The 23013-nt window shown below is 40.3% G+C and overlaps 4 protein-coding genes and 1 non-coding gene across 10 annotated transcripts; 1 reads left to right on the forward strand and 4 right to left on the reverse strand.

The window, feature by feature from the left end:
* The first annotated feature begins 1175 nt into the window (after positions 1 to 1175).
* Positions 1176 to 4877, forward strand: LOC116203299 (TBC1 domain family member 2B). 2 transcript variants are annotated; one of them, XM_031534979.1, is made up of 8 exons: positions 1176 to 1755; positions 1888 to 2378; positions 2979 to 3095; positions 3563 to 3741; positions 3835 to 3928; positions 4047 to 4124; positions 4239 to 4340; positions 4469 to 4877. In XM_031534979.1, the coding sequence occupies exons 2-8, from the start codon at positions 1896 to 1898 to the stop codon at positions 4601 to 4603; spliced, it is 1188 nt and encodes a 395-aa protein (XP_031390839.1). In that variant the 5' UTR covers positions 1176 to 1755; positions 1888 to 1895; the 3' UTR covers positions 4604 to 4877. The 2 variants fall into 2 exon arrangements, with proteins under 2 accessions (XP_031390839.1, XP_031390840.1); XM_031534980.1 differs by having other exon boundaries at positions 1176 to 2378.
* A 144-nt stretch (positions 4878 to 5021) lies between these two features.
* LOC116203298 (protein ENHANCED DOWNY MILDEW 2-like) lies at positions 5022 to 13527 on the reverse strand. 5 transcript variants are annotated; one of them, XM_031534976.1, is made up of 19 exons: positions 13382 to 13527; positions 12094 to 12525; positions 11921 to 12017; positions 11381 to 11434; positions 11160 to 11299; positions 10219 to 10315; positions 10031 to 10129; positions 9637 to 9884; positions 9437 to 9517; positions 8875 to 9342; positions 8637 to 8769; positions 8445 to 8546; positions 7687 to 7779; positions 7570 to 7611; positions 6652 to 6762; positions 6374 to 6445; positions 6156 to 6274; positions 5995 to 6058; positions 5022 to 5765 (listed from the first exon to the last, which is right to left on the reverse strand). In XM_031534976.1, the coding sequence occupies exons 2-19, from the start codon at positions 12507 to 12509 to the stop codon at positions 5526 to 5528; spliced, it is 2676 nt and encodes an 891-aa protein (XP_031390836.1). In that variant the 5' UTR covers positions 12510 to 12525; positions 13382 to 13527; the 3' UTR covers positions 5022 to 5525. The 5 variants fall into 5 exon arrangements, with proteins under 5 accessions (XP_031390836.1, XP_031390837.1, XP_031390834.1 ...); XM_031534977.1 differs by having other exon boundaries at positions 13373 to 13517; XM_031534974.1 differs by having other exon boundaries at positions 13295 to 13504.
* A 155-nt stretch (positions 13528 to 13682) lies between these two features.
* On the reverse strand, positions 13683 to 13756 carry TRNAI-AAU. Its single transcript has one exon. It is a non-coding gene; the product is annotated as a tRNA-Ile (tRNA).
* A 1259-nt stretch (positions 13757 to 15015) lies between these two features.
* Positions 15016 to 16816, reverse strand: LOC116202250 (fasciclin-like arabinogalactan protein 7). The gene is made up of 2 exons (XM_031533722.1): positions 16613 to 16816; positions 15016 to 16048 (listed from the first exon to the last, which is right to left on the reverse strand). Exon 2 carries the CDS (start codon positions 15971 to 15973, stop codon positions 15191 to 15193), a length of 783 nt encoding a protein of 260 aa, XP_031389582.1. The 5' UTR covers positions 15974 to 16048; positions 16613 to 16816; the 3' UTR covers positions 15016 to 15190.
* A 2758-nt stretch (positions 16817 to 19574) lies between these two features.
* LOC116203405 (rho GDP-dissociation inhibitor 1) lies at positions 19575 to 22571 on the reverse strand. The gene is made up of 5 exons (XM_031535108.1): positions 22068 to 22571; positions 21902 to 21968; positions 20837 to 21055; positions 20624 to 20748; positions 19575 to 19945 (listed from the first exon to the last, which is right to left on the reverse strand). Exons 1-5 carry the CDS (start codon positions 22299 to 22301, stop codon positions 19868 to 19870), a joined length of 723 nt encoding a protein of 240 aa, XP_031390968.1. The 5' UTR covers positions 22302 to 22571; the 3' UTR covers positions 19575 to 19867.
* Between the last annotated feature and the right edge of the window lie 442 nt (positions 22572 to 23013).

Consider the following 23013-nt stretch of genomic DNA (forward strand, 5'->3'; position numbering starts at 1 on the left):
TTCGGACATACCCGGTGTAAAGCGAGATTCTAAAGCAAAAGAATCCAACCGAAGGTGTAGATTTTTGAACTAATGTTGTCACAAACTAATTAGCCTTCATATCAATTTTGCCTTCTTCCATATGAAACTTAACGGAATATTTCAAAATTTTGATGACTTGGTGGTAGATCAAGTATAATTATTAAAATTTAAAATGCAATTCCATTATTATAAAATTTAAAAATTTAAATTTGAACCGCCTGAAAGATTTAAAAAATTGGCAGTCCCATAAAATTTTCAATTATATACCTAACCTAGAAATATAAGTCCCCATTTCATAGTATATATATATATATATATATTTTTTTTTTGGGCACACCTTCATATCCACACATAACAATAAGCTAGCTAAAGGACCAAATCCATTTCACCGAAAAAATGACTAAATTGAAAATTTACCTTATGAATTATAATAAAAATGCATAAATAAATTTATATATATGTTGAAAATCATTCTATAATTTAAATGAATCGTCTTTTAACTACTTAAAACCGTTGGATCAACACTTAGTGATAAACTCCACTTCGATCCAACAACACCAAACCCAACTAAATGACCATATGATGCATACCGTAGTTATGCAACAACTACAACTTTTACTTCTTATGGTTTTGTAGAAATTACCTTAATTGGAAATGCCATGAGAACAGTACTTGGCAATCACAAAATAGAAGGGGGCAAAGGCAGTAGATATAATAGGACAAAGTAAATGTTATATATATATATATATAATACATAAAAAAATTTATTATTAAAATATTAATTATAATAATAAATAAAAAAAATTGACGGAAAAATTTATTATTAGCGATAGAAAAAGACAAGTACATATATGAAAATCTATTGCTAAAAATTTAGTTATAATAATAATTAGAAAAATGTATGTATGAAAAAATTATTATAAATAAGAAAATAAGATAAAAAATAAAAAAATAAAAAATATATTATTGAATTGGGAAAAAAATAGGGTGGATCACGTCAAAATCCGCTGAGCCTCAGCTGTTCGGCATCAAAACAGTGAAATTCCAACATTACCCTTCCCCGTGAAACAGCCAATATTGTTCCTCTTCTCCTCGTCATAAGTGCAGAGATCTCCGCCTCTTCACTTCTCACCAGCCCCCGCCCCCCCCCCCCCCCCCCCCCCCCCCCTCTCACTCTCTCTCTAAAAACCATCAACGTCTCTCTCTCTCTCTCTCTCTTCCGTCGAGCAATTTATTAACAGTTTACACTTCACAGCGCAATTGATAACGTTCGGAATGATTATTTACAGAAGCCCTTTATCAAGATGGATAGATTGATGGATTTCGTTAGATAGACAAGAAATTTTGAGAGACAGAGAAAGAGAGAAGGAGAGAACCCGTAACCCATCTCAGGGAGGCCACCCAATCTATTGCTTTGCTTTTGTTCCGTTGGTTTTTGCCTTGTCCTATTTCTGGCCTTAATCCCCCCGAAACCTCGGAACCTCCCGGCCCTTGTTCTGATCCTCTGTTGCCTCGGCCCCCTCAATTTTCCCTCTCAGAAATACTGGACCTTCTTCCTCTGCCCAGAATTTCCCGTTCCCTGGTCGACATTTTTTGTGTTTCGATTGACAGACCTCTCTAGAGCTTCATTCATGGTTCCTATCCGGCTCCCAGCAGGGCCTTTCTTCTTCTGCTTCAACTTAAAGAATTGCAGTTCCCCAACCGGTTTTCGGGTTCAAGATTGACTCTTTCAAGGTCTCTCTCTCTCTCTCTCTCTCTCTCTCTCTCTCTCCCCATGTGGGCGTTCCTAAATTGACAAAGTCCTCCGCCTTCCTTGTTAAAGATCCCACCTTTCTCCGTCTAAACCTTGTTCTTGATCCGCCACAGCCAAGAGAATGTACGGGACGCAGAGCAAGAGGGACCTATCCCTCGAGTTGCAGTCTCAGATTCCGATCCTGAGGCCGAGCATCCACTCCCGGCGGGCCAACCTGACCGTCAAGTTCCAGGACCTGTACGGGTTCACGGTGGAAGGGAATGTCGACGACGTGAACGTCCTCAATGAGGTCAGGGAGAAGGTCAGGCAGCAGGGGCGCGTCTGGTGGGCCCTGGAGGCCAGCAAAGGGGCCAATTGGTACTTGCAGCCCGAGATTTCGAACGGGCTCGCTCTCAAATCGTCCCTCAAGATCTCGGCCGTGGCGAATTCCATCACCCTCAGGAAGCTGATCCGGAAGGGTATCCCGCCGGTGCTGCGGCCCAAGGTCTGGTTCTCGCTCTCGGGGGCGGCCAAGAAGAAGTCCACGGTGCCCGAGAGTTACTATAATGACCTCAGTAAGGCTGTGGAGGGCAAGGTCACCGCTGCCACCAGGCAGATTGATCATGTGAGTGAGTATATACGAGAAATCCGGCCCTCCTCAATTCGCATTGCATTGATTGTTTAGAATCTCGATTGTCCTTATATGGTCGAACTTCAGGTTTTGTGGATGTGGATGGATCAAGTAAGATTTGGGATTCAGGAAAGCATTCAATTTTAGGGTATAGATAGAGCTTAGGGTAGCAAAATTTTCGTTATATGCAGGCTTTTCAATGGTTGAAAAGGGTAGAGTTTGGTGTGAAAAATTTTGTTTAGGCAGCTGAAAATTGGTGGCGTATGGTCAGTCTTTGATCACGATCTTATTGATCAGCCATCGATCTAGTATAAACAACTAATAAAATACGAACGTGTCAACATGCTCCACCGGTGTATTCATTGTCTTGTTGATGTTCGAGGAATGATGAATCACATATAACCCAATGTAGAGCGGCTTGGTCAAATGGTTCGGCATTATTGGTTCAACTAGCTCAGTGATCCTAAAAGCATGGCAGTAGAGGTATTGAGCTAGTTCTAGGTGCTTCGTTTGGTAGATTTTTACTTCCCATTTCAATACCACCCAGTTCCGATGTTGTTATTGATAAGCCATACATAATAATTAAATATGCAGGATCTGCCGCGGACGTTTCCAGGTCACCCATGGCTGGATACCTCAGAAGGTCATGCAGCCCTCAGGCGTGTCCTTGTTGGATATTCTTTCCGCGACTCTGATGTTGGCTACTGTCAGGTGTGACTCTGATCTTGTTCTTAATTGTCACTTGCTCTGTCTTGCTTGGCCCATCAACATGATTGAGCTCCTGCAAAAAAAAAGGGAAAGGCTTATTTCTGAGGAACAGCTTTTGTTTGTCAGAAAAGATAGTCTCTTAACAATATTCGAGACACACAACCAAATTTGCATCTATCTTGCCTCGAAGTATCAGCTCTTGCATTGTGAGAGTAGTAATGGAGAATAAAATTATTTGATCAGCTTATAAAATGCATTATTTCAAATTTTGATCCTGTCCTTGGTATGAAAACCATTCAAAAACTTATACTTCTGTTATGCTTAGAACTAAAATTTATATCAACTCATTCGAGTTTCGACTTTCTTGCTCTTTAATGCGAGTTTGCTTCTTAAGTTCGGTGTATTAATATTAATTATTGATTAGTAAGACCAGGAAGGATGGTGAGCTAATTAAATGGCACTTCATGCAGGGGTTGAATTATGTTGCAGCACTCTTGTTGCTGGTCATGAAAACGGAAGAGGACGCCTTTTGGATGCTGGCTGTCCTGTTAGAGAATGTCTTGGTTAACGACTGCTACACAAATAATTTATCAGGATGTCACGTTGAACAAAGGGTATTTAAAGATTTACTCACTAAAAAGTGCCCGAGGTACTTTTATTTACTACGATTGTGCGCTTCTCAGCATGTGTAGTTTATTTAGAATTGCTTGAGAAGCTATATATTAAAGCAAGAAATTTGCAGGTTAGCAGCTCATTTGGAGGCATTAGAGTTTGATGTTTCGCTCGTTGCCACGGAGTGGTTCCTGTGTCTCTTCTCGAAGAGCTTGCCTTCAGAGGTGAGAGCGAAGAGTCCCTGTTCCTTTTCCTCTTCCTCTTCCTCATTGGAACACGCGAACTCTCGTTATAATTAACTACTGATCGTTCGACTGACAAAAAAATTTCACTCCCTCTTAGACAACTTTGAGGGTGTGGGATGTTCTGTTCTATGAGGGCGCCAAGGTTCTATTCCATGTGGCTCTAGGTATCTTCAAGGTGTGGTTGGTTTTTTTGTTTCGGCTTATATCCACATTGTACATGTTTTCTATTGTGAATCATCATATCGTCTGAGGCTGCTAAACTCGAGTGAATCTTTATGGGATATTGCAGATGAAAGAAGACGAATTGCTTCTAACCCATCACGTAGGCGATGTAATTAACATCCTGCAGAGGACTACTCATCACCTCTTCGATCCCGATGATTTGCTGACGGTAAGACAATCGTCCAAGTTTTAATTGAAGCGGACCCGTTTTATAATATGTTGATATGTTTGAGTTTAACCTCAACCGTCTGTTCTGGGATACGAAGAGGTGAACGGAATTTTTCTTGCACTTTGCAGGTCGCTTTTGAGAATACTGGTTTCATGTTCACTAACACGCTCTCAAAGCAAAGGAAGAAGCAGGAGCCAGCAGTCATGGCTGAGCTCGACCAGAGACTGAGACGACTAAATTCCCTCAAAATGGACGACAAATAGCACCTCGGGGTCTACGCATCTGATCGGAATCTCTGTATCATGAGACGAGAAAGAGAGACATTATAGTTAACGTTATTACCGAACATAATTCCTGTATGTATTTGCTGCTCACTGGAAAAGGGGAGGGACAGAGTAAAATGGTTCGACGATGTGCCCTCTGTGATATCTCAGGGCATAGAAATGGGGTACAGTTGGTGGCAGAATTGTAAATTTTTCAAATTGTTTTACGGACCGGTTCATTCCAAAATATAATGTGATTCCGGTTCTGTTGTTACTGGGTTTCTTTCGACATCAACTCGACATCTGACGTTAGATGCCCAAGGTAGAGATGTCTCATGCAGTGAGAGGCATCTCCCAGCCACCCACCCCATTGCCCATTATTAGGTCATGAAATTTCTTTTTGATGAACGTCATGAAATTTGATAACAGCAGCTTTTGTTGTTCTTTCTTGATCGAAGTTCTATAAAACATCCCAGTATTTCAATGCTGCAAGGAAATTGGCACGTGACCCAAGACTCAGACGTCTTTAAGAATTAAGAGTGTTTCAACGGCACGACGAATCTAAACGTTCATAAAATAAGATGTTTTTACTTGGGATTGGTTGTAGGCAAGGAGTCCATGAAGGGATCATAAGGGGAAGTGCTCTGATAGGATGTGGAAGGCATGGAGGTGAACTGCTGCTGCCCGTAAGGGTATATGAACTGCTGCCCATGATGCGGGTCTGCATATAGGCGAGGAGGCTGAATGTAACCACATGAGTTATATATAAGCTGATTGTCGGGCAGGACCGGGCATTGTTCGATATACCGGAAGCCGCCTTCTTGTTGTTCCCCTACTGGACGGTCAGGAGCTGGAGCTTCAGGCTGCTGGTGATTCTCAGGGAAACTCCCAGGAACCTCTGTAGTGCGGCTGCTGGGCCACTTTAAAAAATCTCCATGTCGACACGCATGTCATCAGTCATGCAGACGGTTGGCCTCACCAGATCGGGAGTATTGTTTTCTGTCAAGGAATGGTCGTTCACCAAATGGCCGCATTTGTCAGCCAGGGCCTTGTGCCGCGATGTCCAGTCGTGGCGGCTCCATAGATAGAGTGAGGGAGGCTGAACGTTCCAGTCCTCTAGTTGTCGATTGCACACATCAATAGACCCAGGCAGGTAAAATGACTGGGAACACGAAAAGTAGAGATCTCATCAGTTGTACTGACCATAAACGACAACAATATAGTTCATTCCCGCGCACATTTTAAGACAGGTCTATGGCTTTCTACTAACTAATATACTATATAAAAGTACCTACTTTTGAAAACATTTCGTGGAATTTTACACTGTCATCATGAATTGTCCATTGCATTGAAGGCGAAGTTTTACGGAAATGGTTTTCTCCCACACGTACCTTTCCTGTGAGCAGTTGCCGATCTTTCCAGATCAAATCATATGGATCAGGTCCGGTATCAAGGCTGGCGTTTCCAGTAAGAAGAAAGAAAGCACCGTTAATACGTGATTAGCTTTAGGAGTTGCAAAGCAATGAAGCAATCAGGAAATTGCTGCGCTTACCGATATGTTTCTTCCGGAACAATAAGAGTAAGAAGCTTTGGTTTGAACTCGAGAGCTTTGCGAATGAACCTGTTAGCAAGAGATGCTTTGACCCCAAAAGGAGGATTAAGCCCCATGATCTAATTCCAAAAAAAAGACAGCAAAATAAAAGAGGTAAGCTTAGGCATTTGCACGAAGACATCAAAAATATCTGATTGGTGTCGAAGATGAAGCCTTACCAGCTTGGATCCGTCAGGGAGTTCATTTGTTTCAACAGACATCCAGTCTCTCTTCTCAAAACAGAATGTGTTCTGCAGAAAAACAATTCTAAATCATTGTTCTTCCTCAAACAACAAATTACATTATGTTTTTCTACTGGAGACAGCAGTAAAACTCTTAAAGAGCAAGGCTAATATAGCAGCAAAATTGGGATTGTCTCCTTGGGGACAAGAAGGAAAATTACAATGGAAACTTAATCAGGGAAAATATATCCTCAGATGTGCCATGGAAAATTTACCTGGGGAGGGAAAAGATCATAGTTTTTGAAGGAGCAGCTTTTGCCGATTATCTTAAGCTTTTCTTTCAGTAGACAACTGAACTCATTAGCACCACAGCAAAAATCAACTATCTGCACAAACGAAATGTTTCGGTAGCTTGAGTATTAGAACAGCCAAACCTTAAGAAACAACAAACTCATGCAGGAAACTGATACTGTATGAAACTGTCCCTCAGAGTCGAGCAGAATGACATTATGTCTTGATTAGTGCTCTTTCAGTGCGCCAAATTGTCTCGAACTCATCCAAAAAAATAAAATAAAATTGAACTCTTCATGATCATTAGCAAGATTTAAAAGCTTTTTGAGTTACTCTGAGCTAATGATCACTATTAAGGACTAGTAACCAAAGTAAGTAACCAATTCTATGGTTGGTGCATTAACTGAACCAATCTGAAAGTTCTTTGTCAAGCAACTTTAGGACATGGTGCTCAAGCGGCAATTTAAAACAAACATCCCAGATGAAATGTATGCTTACAATTGCTTTTTCCTACCCTAAGAATTGAAGAAGTTCTAGCCAACAATATATTTTTGGAGGTTTATTTATTATACAGACTAACCAAATTACTGCAAGCAAACCATTGTTCTATTAACAAGAAAATCGAGCATGTACTTCGAAGTTCAAACATGTAATATATATATATATATATGTATGTATGTATGTATGTATATATATGGATAAGTCAAACATGAAATATTAACATGTATAAAGTCTGCCTATCAAAAAAGCGTATAAAGTCAGCATTTTGGGGAGTAGATATATTGCTATAGATAGACTTAAGTTTCACTTAATTACACGACAGTTGAGTAAGGTTTTATGATTGTAACACCTGGTAAAGAGAACGGAACTCTAAACCTAAGGAAAAATTGAAATATGCTTACCGTGTCTCCGTTTTGGACATACCATTGGAGCCTTTCAACAATCTGCCAATTGAACTCAAAACTATTAGATAAAGTGGTGACTTTCTTGAACCAGATAACATATTTTTTCTTGGGTACCTCCTTAAGTTTGTCAGATTTTGTAAAATGGCGACCAAAAGATGTATAGCGTACGCCATGAAGAAAGGGTGCCATATAAACTCGTAGCTTCATCTGAATAGGCAAGCAAAATAAGTATGAGCAATTGAGATGTCATTGATAAATCTACGAAGAAAATGAAGAAAAAGTAGAAATGCTGCTTTGAATGGAAAGCCCATGAACTCATCATGAGCGTTCAAAACATTCTGCCGATGCACAAAAGATATAAAAGAACAATGCAAAATGGTATAAGTCGATGATTTATGCAATTACACCTAATAGCTAAATGGCCGAAGCCAAACAATGAAAGTTAATGCAATTGTGAAACTTTACTTGGTCAGACATCAAAAATAAATATAATGAAATTTTCATATGACAAGCATTAAAAAGAAGTGAATGATACCAAGGCATCATTTCCAGTGATTTATTAGCAACAAAAACCGCATAAATAGTCGTTCACATTTAACAAAGGTCCCCCACTGGGAAACTCCTCAAATTGCTCTCGAATAACATTTTTAAGATGAGACATGCACTGTTTAATTGGGCGTTTGCCCCGTTTCCTACCAAAAAATAGATGAGACATGCACTTTCAATTATGAACACACATCACATATGTGATTGAGAATTCCGCGGTTTTCCACATAATTACACATCGAAAACCTAAAAAAATTTATGATGGATGAGACCGGTTGGCATGACTGATAACCTAGTTCCATAAATACAATAAGAAAAGCTCATACCCTCCAAACAAGGAGCTGTTTCAGAATCCCTGGCTCACAAATTTCTTTTGCTTCCTCAATTGGACATCCTGTATCCAATTTCTGCAGAGCAGTTCGGACGGCCTGCAAGCATTTAAAGAGGGAGAGTTCCAATTTAGCAATAGGATGATAAAACAAGAGGACAACATAGAGAAGAGCAGAAACATGATATACCTTCACACAGTGTTCCACCTTGCCAAGAGTTATGCTCCTGTCCAACATAGCATGATTTGATTTGGCTTTGTGCTTTCTCATACATTCATCAACATCAAATGAAGCATTGGACTCTCCAATCAGGGCCAATATTCTGTTAACATTTAAAAAAAAAAAGATAATCTAAGTTTCCCAAGTTTCTACTAAATATAAACCACAATAGCATTGAATGATTATTAGAATAGAGCTGATTAATTACCGGTTTTGCATTTCGGTGTCTTCTAAAGAGCATTGATCCCTATCTTCATTTTCATCTACATCAAGGTCTACATAAGCCACTTTTTGCTGCTTCTGGGAATATGGCCTCGAATTGAATGATGAATTGCTTAGCGAGGGAAACCTGCTATCTTTCCCTAGTGAATTGTCATCACGACTGGAGGTGGATTGGTTGATCTCTGAAGATATTTTGGCCGAAATGGTGATGTTCGGTGTCCGTATTCTGGCACTCAAGAAATCACCAACATGGCCTGTGTCAGAAGTTCTCTCAATTGTATTTGGCATCTTTGCAGCAGTTTTTTCTATTGAACAGCTTTCAGAAGTTGCGCATTTCTTTTTCGCTGGTATCCTCGGTCTGATCGGGGGATAGTGTTTCTTCTTTCCTTCCACAGACGGAAATATAATGTGCTCCCTAGCCGGTGTCCCCCACTTAGGATCTATAATATGGTCCCTGGTCACATGATAAAAGACTGCGGAATAAAATTTTTGGAAGAGCAGTTTAATATTTCTAAGGAATCCAAAGTAGGAAGATAAAATTTGCTTACATGCAATATATTAATATTCGACTTGGCAGCAGATGATCCCAAGCCCTTTGAGGCAATCCATCGTCACCAAAAGAAATTTCCCTGAACCATTAAAGAAGTTGAAAGCGTCTTTATTACTAAATAAACTATAACAAAAAATACAGCTAACGGTAAGGGATTCCTCTAAAGGGTGCAAAAGATGTAAAACAATCGGAAAGTACCTTGGCAAGCATTTCCGGTGGTATGCCTTAGGGCAGCGCCTACAAACTGCTAGCTGCAAGTCATGAACTGTCTTATCTTCACTTTGGTGGCAAATCAAACACTTGTGAACAGGGCATACAAATGGCTCCCCTGCAATGATTTTCTTTTGAAGTTCTTCAGCTTGAGCTTTATCACTGGGAAGGAGCAACTCAGCTACACATTTGGGATGATAAAAATGGCCACAGGTCCCCGAGCAACAAGAGAAGACCTTAAGCCATGCAGTAATACAAGTCAGATAAAAAAGGAAACAGATAAAACAGGTAGAAGGTCAATTGAGAGTCCATGCAACTGCCGTTTTACGCATTAAGAATTAACACAGACACCAGACCTGCATAGATTGATAGAGAGTAATACCTCTGCACCAGAAGATGTATCAGAAGAGCTTAACCTTCCACAGGAAAAACATTGATGTTTCTTATACTTGCAATTTTTACACCGAAACAGAGGAATTGCCTGCATTGCAAGCAAATGTAGTCCGTAAAAACCAACTTGTAAGTTATTATAGAGAATGATAGAATAAGGAAAGAATGAGGCTGTCATACTTCGACTTGAGCATCATTAATGAAGCCAAGAGATTCACAATAGTCACCACCAGCTTCTTTTGTGGCATGAAAGGATCTCATGCATATCCCTTCACAACTACATCACACCAAAAAAGAGTAACTTTTTCACAAATACCCAAATAAATTACAGTATCCATTCAGTAAAACCCAGATCGATAGAGAGACCTGTAACTTATAAGTGCAAGTCTTGAATGAACAAACAAAATTCATTTCTGACAAGATATTACTTAGATTCAGATATCATATGCCTTAGTTAACGAGCAATGGGCCAGAAATGACCACTGCATCCTCACATATAGAATCTGGTTCTAAGGAAGAAATAATCCCTAGACTAGTCAAGAAGTCCAGTATCAGCGCTTGCTGATAAGATGCTCCTTCCAGAAGCCAGGCTTCATATTCCAATGACAAAAGGTGCAAAAGAGAATCAGCAGACATAAGCTTGGATCAACTATTTTGATGCTGAAAGGAACAGAAAGCATGCAGGCTTTATATCTAAAAAACAAACGTTTTAAGCTCAAAGTAGAAGCAGGTATACCCACAAAAGAATTCACCCCTGTATATTGGAAATCACAGTAATTGTCCTTTATCTCTGATGCTAAAATGAAGAGGATTCGTCAATAGCCACCAAGAAGGTGCTAACGTCTATACCAAAAGGAGAAAAAAGAAACGATAGTTAATAGATTAAAAGCCATTTTTTTTTGTATGATATAAATTCACGAGTGTCTCCATGAAATATATTTTTTTATGACTGTCTACAATTTAGTTACCAAGTTACTACTTTTTTAAATCTCCCCACACATTCTGGTAAAAGTAAGAACCATGAAGACAAGCATATGCAGATCAGCCAAAGAACTACTTTGTTGAAGGATGAAACTTCAATAGAAAGAAAGGAAGGAAGAAAGAAAAAGAGTGTCACTTACGGCAAAATTGTTCCACCATTATCACATAATGCACATACAGTATCAAATGAAGATTCTTCTTCAGCATCAAGTTCCTGAGCTTCAATGACGACATCATCCGTATCATCAATGAACTTTGACACTTTAGCTGGTTGAATATCCTGTGAAGCCCATCTATTAATGAGAAATAGAACAAAAGACTTCACACTAGAAAATACAGTAGTTGAACAAGTGTAGTTCACCTTGTGCAAAGCTATACTTTCACGCATATCCTTGTCCACGATGGAAAGCAGATACTGCTCATAAAAATTATTGCAATTATCATGGATGAATGAGCACACTGACTGGTGAACTTATATTTTTAAATTCTAAGATTCTAGAGACCAGAACTACATAATCATGGCAAGGCTCAAGGAATCACGGAATAGGAACTAGCAAAAGAAATTCTGTTTTGAGCCCAAACAAAAGGAAAAAAAAAGGGACCTTCTTATTTTCATGCTAGAGGAGATCAAGGACATCATCTCTTCAGATTTTTCTATTGTAAGGCAAAAAAAGATGTTAACAAGATATTGAGTTACTCAAGATTTTCATCAGTTGCAAATATTGATCGCGTCCATTTCTTGTTTCACATCATATATTTTTCCATGTTCAATTTATGTCTCAATAAAGAAACAGTATTTGTTGCATTTTGCGGAATGTTTAACCCATCTTGTGTTCTAATGGAGATTGATTTATCAAAATTAACATGATCACTTTTATAGAAAGTAATTGAAGTCACACACCTTACAGTTCGCCAAATATATGTCCCTCTTAATTGCTTCCTCGATTAATGACAGGTGAGCTACCAGATCATTCATAGAAGGTTCCAATTCATACGAGCTGCAATAAGCACGGAAAGAAACATCAGCCAAGAACAAACAAAAAGAGCTGAACAGACAATTGAAAAGTCACAAACCCAAAGAATTTCTGCAGGTGATTCCACAGGTGATCCCCTGATGATTCTTGATTCCTCTTTAGATAATGAAGTGAGTAAACAGTGATCAAGGCACTCCTGATAAACTTCTCGAAGCTCTTCTTCGGATGGCAAAGCTGCATCCACTTCCTGTTCTTGGAAAGCATCGATATCTCAGGCTGTGCGTAGGACAGTTCAAACCTCCAAGCAATCACCTGCTTACATACTTCCTGAAGCCCATCGTCTCCAGTCCCACGTAAGAATATCTCTGTTTGCAAATCACGATGAATTTCATCCCCCGGCCACTGAAGAGGCAAATTGGTAAATGAGGTCGGATTAACACTGTGGTCGAACAACCAGTAATTGGTGATGCATTCGGGCACAATTTCACTATCTTCATTGGAAGATGCCATGTGCATGGTAACAGTACGCAATCTGAAATATTACAAGGAAAAAAACAGATGAACACATCAAACACCCGTCCAAGAAAGATTCTGCAATCACATAAGTTTACGAACTTTGCAGAAAATTTTAAAGCTCATCAGCTCGAACTACAGCAAATGGCAAACCATCGCCCATACAAGACAGCTTAGAAACGTGAGTGCAGTGAATGCCGGTATCCTCATGAACCTTTACATGATCTCAACTATGTCCACTCAAAACTGAATCTGATAAGCACATTCCGTACTCAGATTTGATTCCGAATCGTCAAATGCAAAGGGAATAAACAGCAACAGGGTGAAGAATGTCACATCATGAAAGTAACTGAGATGGAAGAAGGGATGGAGGAGACTTTAGCAGCAGAATATTGAAGTAGGTAAAAAGCGATAGACTAGCTCAAAAACACTCCCAGAAAATTCATGTCCGCGATCGTCAACACCAGTACCACACTCAAGCGAAAACGCAGAGTTTACGACAAAACATTTTCGCGATCAGGGCACGAGTACGGCTTCCTCACATCGTGCCTGAGCTAAAAACGAAGCTTCAGACGAACTCCGCCGGCATTCGTGCGTCGAGAAACACCGGAGATCGCTGAGCAGAGAATGTCATTTCCGTAGTGAGAAAACTCAAAAGCAAATGAAATGTCACGGTCGAGTTAAACGAACTCGCTCGCGGTCACTCCTAACTCGTGAGGAGCGGGAGAAGACGCCGAGCTGACAGCATGAGCTCGTCGGAGGAAAGCTCCTGGAAGGACGGCGCTTACCGGGACTAGCTTCCGAGTAAACAATGAAAACAAAAACCTTCGGCCTCTTGCGCCGGCGAGAGGATAATGTCAACGAACCGAGCTTACGATGGCGATCGGAGAACGGAGGGGAAAGCTGAAGCAGAATGGAGTGGGAGATGGAAGGACGCGAGAAGATTCTCCGGTGTCCGTACGTATAACTGCTAATTTTGGCAATTGAAAGTTGACGTGCACCAGAGAGAGGGAGGATGAACATGATGAGCGGTAGTGATTCCCTGTGGGCGATCTACCGTGCTTCCCTGAGGAGACGGGCAATGGATGGGCCTTTGGCCCCAAGATTATAATTATGTTGAATTGAAGTAAATGGGCCGAAGCCCAACTTAGAAATGGCCCAAAAGGTTAAAAAAATTGGCCCATGCAGGTCTCGAACCTGCGACCTTCGCGTTATTAGCACGACGCTCTAACCAACTGAGCTAATAGGCCTTGATGTCATTATTTACTAATTGTATTTATAACTCCTAGGCCAGCAAAGTAAGTCCGACAAGTCGTGCAAGTGTGATAGAAAGTATTCTCTTACGTTGTTTCCCACTTATTACATCAGGCCAAGCGTATTAAATTCTTCCAAAGTAATTCAGAAAACTAACGAAAAAATGATCTACAATGTCATCCTATGTGTGAGCCTTTGTTACTCGATTCTAGATCTACAATGCAACCAAAAAATGATGTCAAATCGTCCACTCCGGTTATCAGTACCGGTGCAAAAAGGGATATATGATTTAGCTTCCTTTCCCTTTTATCATTAGCATTAATGGTCCAAATGAACCTTTTTTTCCCCTTGTTGATGAAGGATTTATATATAATTATAAAAGTCGGGACAATACACTGGACAATGCCACGCGGGACGTAGGCGGCTCATGATTGAGTGACTCTTGAAATTCCCACCAATTACGACTCGAGAAAAGGCGTACAATTATTGAGCCACATCATTGTCATGGAATTCTAAAAGTTTTTCAGTTATTGAAAATGAAAAGTCATTTAATATAATCTTAAGAATAAAATATTTTTAAAAATAATTATTTATTTATACGCGTTCTTAAAATATTCACATTAACAAAGCATATATTTTCATATTATACAAACTACGGAAGTCTAATTTTTTTGAAGTATAAAAATATTCAGTTAACTATTTTGTAGTACATCATCAACCTATTTGAGAATTAAAATTAAGAACTTTAATTGAAATATGATTAATAAAAATAAACCATAACTAAATATCAATTATCTTATTCTGTTGATGTAATCATGGACAAATCTTTATTATTTATGAGTGGTTAGTCATCTTTTCAATATTAGTATGGGCGGCCCTACATCTAGTTACATGGTAGATGACAGAGCATAGCTCGATGCGACAAGCAACGGCGGAGTGCCTTTCAAGCAACAAAAAGTACATTCCCACCATGAACTACTGATTTCTGCTTCCATAGATTAATATGAGAGAGCAAATCTAGAATAAAAACTTGTTCTAAAAGCCTTAATGCATCTGCTTAAGGAAGCGGTATATTTGGGTTACTACAAGTTCTTGGTGCTGTGCAGTGCTGCATTGGATCGAATGGACATTCGGGTCCGGTGTCACTGTTACTCACGACGGGTTTTCCCGGAGTCTCACGAGTGGGGCCATACATAGAACAGCTTCAAGTCGTATTCATGGAATGAATGAACGTGCTATGTAGCTCGGGTACGAGTATAGACAAATTAATATCGCATTCACATTCTCAATACACGGTGATGAATGACATGTATCTGCCTGTCTTAAAAAATATGATTCAAATGACATCGAACAATTATAATGAAATCCAAAATATACCCCCTCGATACGAATTTAAATAATGCAGCTTCTCAATAATCTCTTCTGCCTTCTCACATGACGAGCATCATCATCCCGTACGGAACTGCCCACAGAAGGCGGCTCCATTGGCTCCAACTGGCGGTTCTCGGGGAAGAACTCGTGTTCATGGACGAGGTGGAGTGCCCACCAGTAGTCGCATCCGTGGGAGAATCCGCAACGGGGGTAATATCTGGCGCTGGGGCTGGGGCATCACTCACCAGAATGTCGGTTCCGAAGATTGCCTCGGGGAGAAGGATCTTATCTATTTGGTACACGGCCACGGGATCAGTAGAGTGCACGCTGCTGCTAACTTTCGTGTTAGTCAACCCCGAGCTGAGGTGGATCGTGCCCTTGTCATCCGTGAAGTTCAGGCCGTACTGCCCGCCTCCGAACGTGCTGACCGGGCTAAGGTCGGTCAGATTCTTGAAGTCAGCCAGCGTGTAGTAATGAGGCATGGCGTGGAAGAGGCAGAGTGACCTGAGCTGGTCCTCAGTGAGGTTCGACAGTGAAGGCTTCTTGAGGGAGGAGAAGGCGCTGTCCTTGGGGACGAATATCGTGATCCCCTCCTCAGTGTCGTTGGCCTGGTTCTGGAACGTGTCAATCACCTTGGTCGACTGGAGGTAGCTCAGGAACGTGTGGAACGGGCCTGCCACGCTGAACAGGTCCGTGAGGTTCACGAAGTCCGGGGCTGGAGCCGGGGCAGGGGTCGGGCTGAAGGACGGCGGGCCCGCGATCGTCTGAGCGAGTCCTGCCTTAGGATGTAGCAGCACTAGAATGGCACTTGCCATGAAATAAATGGGGAATTTAAGTTCCATATCTTCCTAGTCTCTTCCAGTAAATATTATTCTTGGTTTTGTGTTGCTTTCTCAGTTGGACCAGGACGTATGTTCCTGCGGAATCAGTCCAAGTCAATCGATAGTTACAGAAACTGGTGGGGGAATTAATTTCAGCGAATAAACTAAGACCATATCGTGATTCCACCAGAAAAAAAAAAAACCAAAAACTACGAAAACGATGGAAATTCATAAAATTAATGCGCAAAAAAGATCCAAATTTTCATTGTTTCTTCGGGTTCAAGAATGCAGATCTTGAAGAGACACGTTAGCAACGAAAAACGACCCGGACAGAGGATCTTGAAACTCCTGAAATTTGAAGAACAAAATAAGCACTATGACAGCTGATAAGCAAGCAGCATCTGCTCGATCATCAGATCAGATGCCCGAACTTTTGTTCACTATGAAGTCGTTTTATACCGCAACATTCCCCATTTTCCTGGTGCTCGATCAAGAACATATGAACAGATGGAACAGATCTAGACCAGTTCAGCAAAGATCAACATTTTCAGCCCCATACATCAGCAGAGTGAAGGAGTTGGATTTCCGAAAGTGAAAGTGCTAAGCATACAGCAATGTCTTAGGAATGGCAGCAAATACATATTGGTTGAGGATTCTGACCTGATGAACTGAGAAGCACACAGTGGTGATGGCAATGGAGAAGGACGAAGACGAAGAAGAGGGAGGAAAGAGCAAAGGCAATATGTGCAGATGGGGACTGAATGGGCACATGCACTATATAAAGAAATTGCTTAGTGGCAAGACATTATGATCCTAATAGGGTCATTAGGAAAATCCTATGTGAGGTGGATTCCTGGACTTTAGCCATTAACCAGCTGGTTGACAATGTAACAAGACCAGTGCAGGTTAAGGGCCGTTGTTTCAATATAAAGTTGGGATTAGAAAATCCGTACTCTCTCTCATATATTAATATCTGGCTGTAAAGTATGGTGCAGTGACGTACGCTTTCACTTGATAACCAAGAGGTTTCACATTCGATACTCGTTGCGGGACTACTCATGCTCTTTTATTAGATATTTAAGATTATTATTTTATTGTACTAAGCATATGTGTCTCCCCGACTAAAAAAAAGAAAAGTGAACTGCTGTAATCAAATTCATGAATTAAAGCTTAGCGACCGTAGTTGGGAAAAATTTTAAAACCAAGACATTCGGTACCCTCAAGTAACTATCATGGGATCCACACTTTGTCTATGCAATTATATCATACCCTATATGCTCAATAATTCTTTATATTTTCTATATACAACATTATCACATTTCGACTAATAATTTTTTCTTTTCGGTTACAATGAAGACCCGTGAATCTAATGCATTATATTTCAATTGATAATTTAAATAACAAAATTCCTCATAAGATTAAAATTTCATATAATCTATCAATACTACCGCCAAATGCTCTCTTAGGACAAACTGGCTAAGTGGGATGTTTGTGTTGTTCCATGTTGTTGAATTTGGGAAGGTTCTTACTTTGAAGTAATGCTTCTCTCTGGACAGGTTTTCAATGGAGGAATAGAGGGGAGAAGAATAAGAGGAGGGAAGGTGGGATTTCCAAATCACTCTTCAACTAATTAAATTTTCTATAATGTTTTATTCTTTTGGGCTGAGAAACACCATCCTTGCACTCTACCCCATATGATTATAATTGCCATCTCCCACTCTTTTTATAAGACAAAATCTTTTATCATGTCATCACAATTTAGTGACTCATCCTACTTCTTTTCTTCCTCGTTTTCCCCTTTATTCTTACCTTTGACCTATAAAATCGATACCAAGTGAAAAAAGCGTTCGCACACTCAATCCAAACGAAAATCGCAAATTTATCAGAATTGATGTGAGATGAAAAATGATTTTTTTTTTCTGAATAGTAAGATGAAAAATGATATTATTCCTTGTGATTTTCGGGGATGAAAATTATGTTTTTTTCGAGCTTTACCTTTTCGAGTTAAAATTTATTGTTTTGAATTGTGATTTAGTGTAAAGAAGAAAAAGGACGAGGAATTGGAATTTGTGGGGAAGGTTCGGGCCAAGCCAAACCATTATAGGATGTTGGGTTGTAGGAAATTGTTTTATTTGCTTCCATGAGAAGTGGAGAATATATATGAGATTTGGTGTTTGGTGGCTTAAATGATTCAGCAACCTATTAAAAAATTTAAAATAAATTAAAATTAAGGAAATAAAAGGGGGACAGTTTGCAAGATTAATTAAAACTCAAAATACCCACCTGCGTATTTCTTATTACGAAAAATGACCCCAAAAGAGGGAAAAAAAATGTATTTTCTATGGCGAAGCTGCGCCGTTTTGCTTGTGATTCAATCCTGCCGACACAACTGAAAACAGCTCCCCACCTTATTTGCTCCCCGTGAGGTTGTGTTATGCATGCTCGACATTCATTAATCCAACGTTACATTCTTTTTTATTAAAATCAAACGTTGTACGCCTTATTTTGTCGTAACACACGGCTTCGCATATTCGATTGAAGTGTCACGTGTGAATACTCTCATACGAATGTTTTTAGCAGTTTCTCGATCGAGTCAGACCCCATCAAGCCATGAATTGACGATTTAACTTAAACCGGAATTATATATATGATTAAAGCACGTGGATGTAGATGAATTGGTTAAGATCACAATCTGGTGTTTTCGTCAGGGTCGGTGCTTGTCTTCTTCAGGTAGACAGGAGATTTGGTTCCGATTGTTACGCCTCACTTGACAGATACTGTTGAATTATTCTCAGTCACGGTCTCTGTTCGAATACATGAGTTGAACCGATATAAAGTTCGATCTCATTGATTCACCGATTCTTCATTTATGTTTCGTTCTTTTTGGCGAGAATATCGAATGACACGAACTAATCGTCATTAACGTGCTATTAGACTTGTAATCTCCAAAAATGTCCGAAGCAAGTGTCTAAACGTGGGGCCAAGAAGATCATAGGGTGGTGGAATGTCAATATCAGACTTCTGCGTCTATTGCCGTTCTTCGGCTTCTTGTGCTGTTTGGTCCAAACCAACAGCTGGAAACAGCCCCAATGCCCCCTTTCACATCATTCCGAATCCTCTTAAGTCGATGATTATTGCACGAGAATTGGCGAGTCTTAATACCAGGATAACTTTGGAGGTTGAATATAGCTCATAGATTATCAGCTTTACTCGGTTGATCAATCAGACAAGCTGTTGTTTTAAATTCGGTTTCTCATGATTATAAGGTTTCTATCCAAATATGGCTCGAAAAATCCAACACTGGAACTTGAGAGTCGATTCTATTTCGGCCTAAACCTTGCCGACCTCTTAAGTTCAAGAAGGCCATCAAGCAGAACCAAACCGAAAATTGCAAACCGGAACTCTACTTCCTAGTTTGGCTTTCCGGGCATGATTTTATTGATGTTCAAAGAAAAGGTGAACCATACCTAATGTATGCCTTCGAGATCAATTCCAGAGGCCATACCGGGTAAAACGTGTCCAAAAAGAACCGCATAACGAAAATATGGAGAAAATACAACATGTAGATAGGCTCATCACGAGTTGGAGCACTAAAACGAAATAAGGAAATAGGAAGCAGGAATTGACAGTATGAAGCGTCTATTGCTAGAACCAAACAGACCAATCAATCACCTCCATCCTCAATTCACAATAGGTTCAATGGTCTCACTCGAACACAACCTGTTCAGCAATCTAATATATGGCGAATACCAGCATTAGTTTACTTGGATTAATGTCGATGTTCAACTATACAGTGACCTAACCGGACAGATCACACTGTTCACAACTTCTAAGGAGGGAGTTGAAGAAATCTGCGGACCACACAGGAATCAGCATACCAGGAGGCTGGAGCTCGTCAGGACTGTGTTGTCAGTTCTAAGAAGAGGCCCAGTCCTTCTGAATGGCGAAAGTGTAATTGATCTCCAAGTAGCACTTGTCATCATCATCAAGAAACTAAAACCATAGATAAAGAGGATTAAACTAAGACCGAAGAGAGAGGCTTTTGCTATAACTGGAACCACAAAAATAAGTTAAATCTCGAGCAGGTGCCATGGAGCTAATCAAAGCATTAGTATTTGGTTAAGAGCTTAAATTTAGACAACAATGATAATGTGCTCTACTGCTATCAAAATTCAGACCAAGAAACATTTCAAGAACATTCACGTGAAAATGTATGTTGAGTTAGTGAAGGATAAAACAAAAGATAAATCGAAACGGTGCGTAAGATACGAAGAGGGAGACTGAATTTATTTGATTTCATCACCAAGAAGAAAGAAGAATCACTCTCGTTCTGCTGCAGAAAGAAACTCAATTTACATAGCAATGGGAGATATGACAGAAGAAGTCAATATCTAAGGTAGTAGGTAAAGGTTGAAAAGAGTCAATCATATCAGACACACTCTTCGTGCTTGAAAAATCAATTTTATTAACTGTGTATATGAAAGTCTTTCGAACTTGCTACTATTTTCACCTGAATAATGCCCCAAAAAGTTGAACTACTGATGGCCACTCGAAGTAGCTACATCATAGAGGGACATGCGTAATTGTAGATATTCATGCTTGCCGCCTCCGAAATCTATAGCCACTTATCACTAATTGTCTAGAAAAGAGAACTCAACGAAGTGAGATTACCTTGGATCTTGCAGAGTACGATCCTCTCGCCAAAATGCCTGAAGGAGTTGTCTCTTCATGCATCATGTGAGTGTAAGGCTCCAACTCAGGGCTAAAGGTCCCAAGCATCTCTTTCGTGCTGTCCACTGGAAAAAGGAATTCCTTCTCAGATAATTTTTCAGATGTTCAATGTTTATAATCAAATTTAAGTAGGCGAGGAAACATAGAACTTGCCTTTGAGACCAGATTTCCAAACGGTGTTAACGTACTTCAGGCCGGATACAATGTTGTTGCTGACCTTAAAGGTAAATTTCAACCTGTAGCTGCTCCCTTCTTTTAATGTAAACCAAAGGCCGTTAGGGTTGCCATTCTCGGGAACAGGGAGGATTATATTGGGCCTACCAGGAGAAATGATTGCAAGGCTGAGGATCTTCACTTCCGGTTCAAAAGATTCTACATCAAGACAGGGCAAGAAACCATAACACGACTTACTCAATCTGGCACAAATATATAGCAATAGGATCGCGGAAGATGACAAACAACTGGTTATTGCGGGTATATAGTAACCCTTAGCCCACAGCAATTGTGCTAGGAAAATTGATCCAGTGACAGAATTTACTTCTTTTCCAGATAGACAGACATTTCTAAGCAAGTGCTTGGAAGAAATTATAAGAATAACAAACCAACGTATTAATAAATAAAAGCCCACCACATAATATTAACTGTGCTGTACATATCCCGGGTATTTTCCCAATTGAGAGAGTTCCCTATCAGTATCAGCCAAGGTAAAAAGCTTCATCCTCACAAGGAAATGAGACTCTACACTCCCAACGTCCCCTATTCCAGGAAAGACATGATGCAGCCGGTAAAAATTATAAAACGTTGTCTGTCTGGTGTGCTCGAAAAGGAACAGACAATTCCTGCTTAGACATAAGGCAGACCAGATGATGCGATAAGTGCTCCTTGTCTGGATGAAAAACTTTGGACTTCTCCAGGAAGGATTTTCCAGCATTCCCGAGAGGAAAAGCTTCTGACTTTCCCGGAAATGGATCGTTATACGGAGTAGAATTGGCTGCAATTGTAATTTCCAGTTAAAATCTTATTCACACTTCCATTGTCTCATGGCTTTGCCCCTTACTCTTAGGAATTACCGATCGAGATCTTTTCCCAAAGTAAAAAATCATTTCCGTGGGAGGTGCATACACGCCTTACAAACACACGCACAACTGCATCTATACAATCTTGCAAGCAGTACCTTTCCGAATAATGTTGACAGAGAGTTCAACGAGATCTTCATACCTCCAATGTGGTCGAAATCCACACTCCCAAGAAGCTTCTCCTTCCATCTCCTAAGGCTCTCATCGTCCTAACACCACCATAACAACCCAAATGTCAGCAGAAAACTCAAACCAATGGAGCAAAATTCTATTACCTAGGATGTGACATATAGCTGAAAAGACCAAACCTTGTCTTTCTCGAGATGCTGTTTGAGGGAGATCCGAGGACCCAGCTGCAACTTACTCCCTTCCTCATCTTCTTCCTCTCTGGCTTCATCATCAGTGTCATTCTCTCCGCCACCATCGACCCTCTCATCTGCTTTCACCTCCACGGCCGCAGTCCCACTGTTCTCCCCCACTTCCTTGGTCTCCTCGACCCCCATCTCCTCGGAAACTGGCACTGAACCACTGACCAGAGACATGAGCTCCAAACGATACTGAGAGCGCAAAATCGGAGCTTTGAATTCAAGAATGGTGTAGCGGAGAAGGAACAATTCCGGGTCTCCCAGAAAAAACAGCGGGAGGCAAGAACAGAACAAAAAGAAGGGGACTGGGCCAGTCTGCTGTTGGATGTGCTGCGGCTGTATGTGGATATGTCGGAGAGAACAGCGGTAGGAAGTGAGAGAGTGTCGGTATAGGTAGGGGATAATCAGTCCACCATTGAGCCGACATCAGTCCTGCCCTTTGACTGACTAATGATTGTTTTTCTCTTTTGCCATGACGATGGAAGCTCAATAGACCCGAACTAATATAATTATAATCGTGTTAACATTTATCATATCATTGCGATTCGGTACTCCATTACCCTCAGGTGCAGCCTCCTATGGACAGACCTCTCGAACTAATTCACTAAGAAGATGATCCTCAATAACGGTTAATCACGCTCTAGTCGTAAATTGGAAAGCGGTGTCCGTTGGGCCAATCCTGGATCTAATTACTTGTAAGAAGAAATTGACAGGATTTATTAGTTTGTGTCATGTTCCATCTCACCTCATGCTCGTATAATCTTCAGCTTTCAAGCTATTTTCAATGTCATAACAAGATGTCAAGAAATTGAGATGTGACTTGAGGGATTGTTCACCCCTCAGGCAGCTCGTATAGGCCCTTGAACATAGTCTTTATAAACATGATGAA

Source organism: Punica granatum, chromosome 4, assembly GCF_007655135.1.
Source record: "Punica granatum isolate Tunisia-2019 chromosome 4, ASM765513v2, whole genome shotgun sequence".
Classification (NCBI taxonomy): domain Eukaryota; kingdom Viridiplantae; phylum Streptophyta; class Magnoliopsida; order Myrtales; family Lythraceae; genus Punica; species Punica granatum.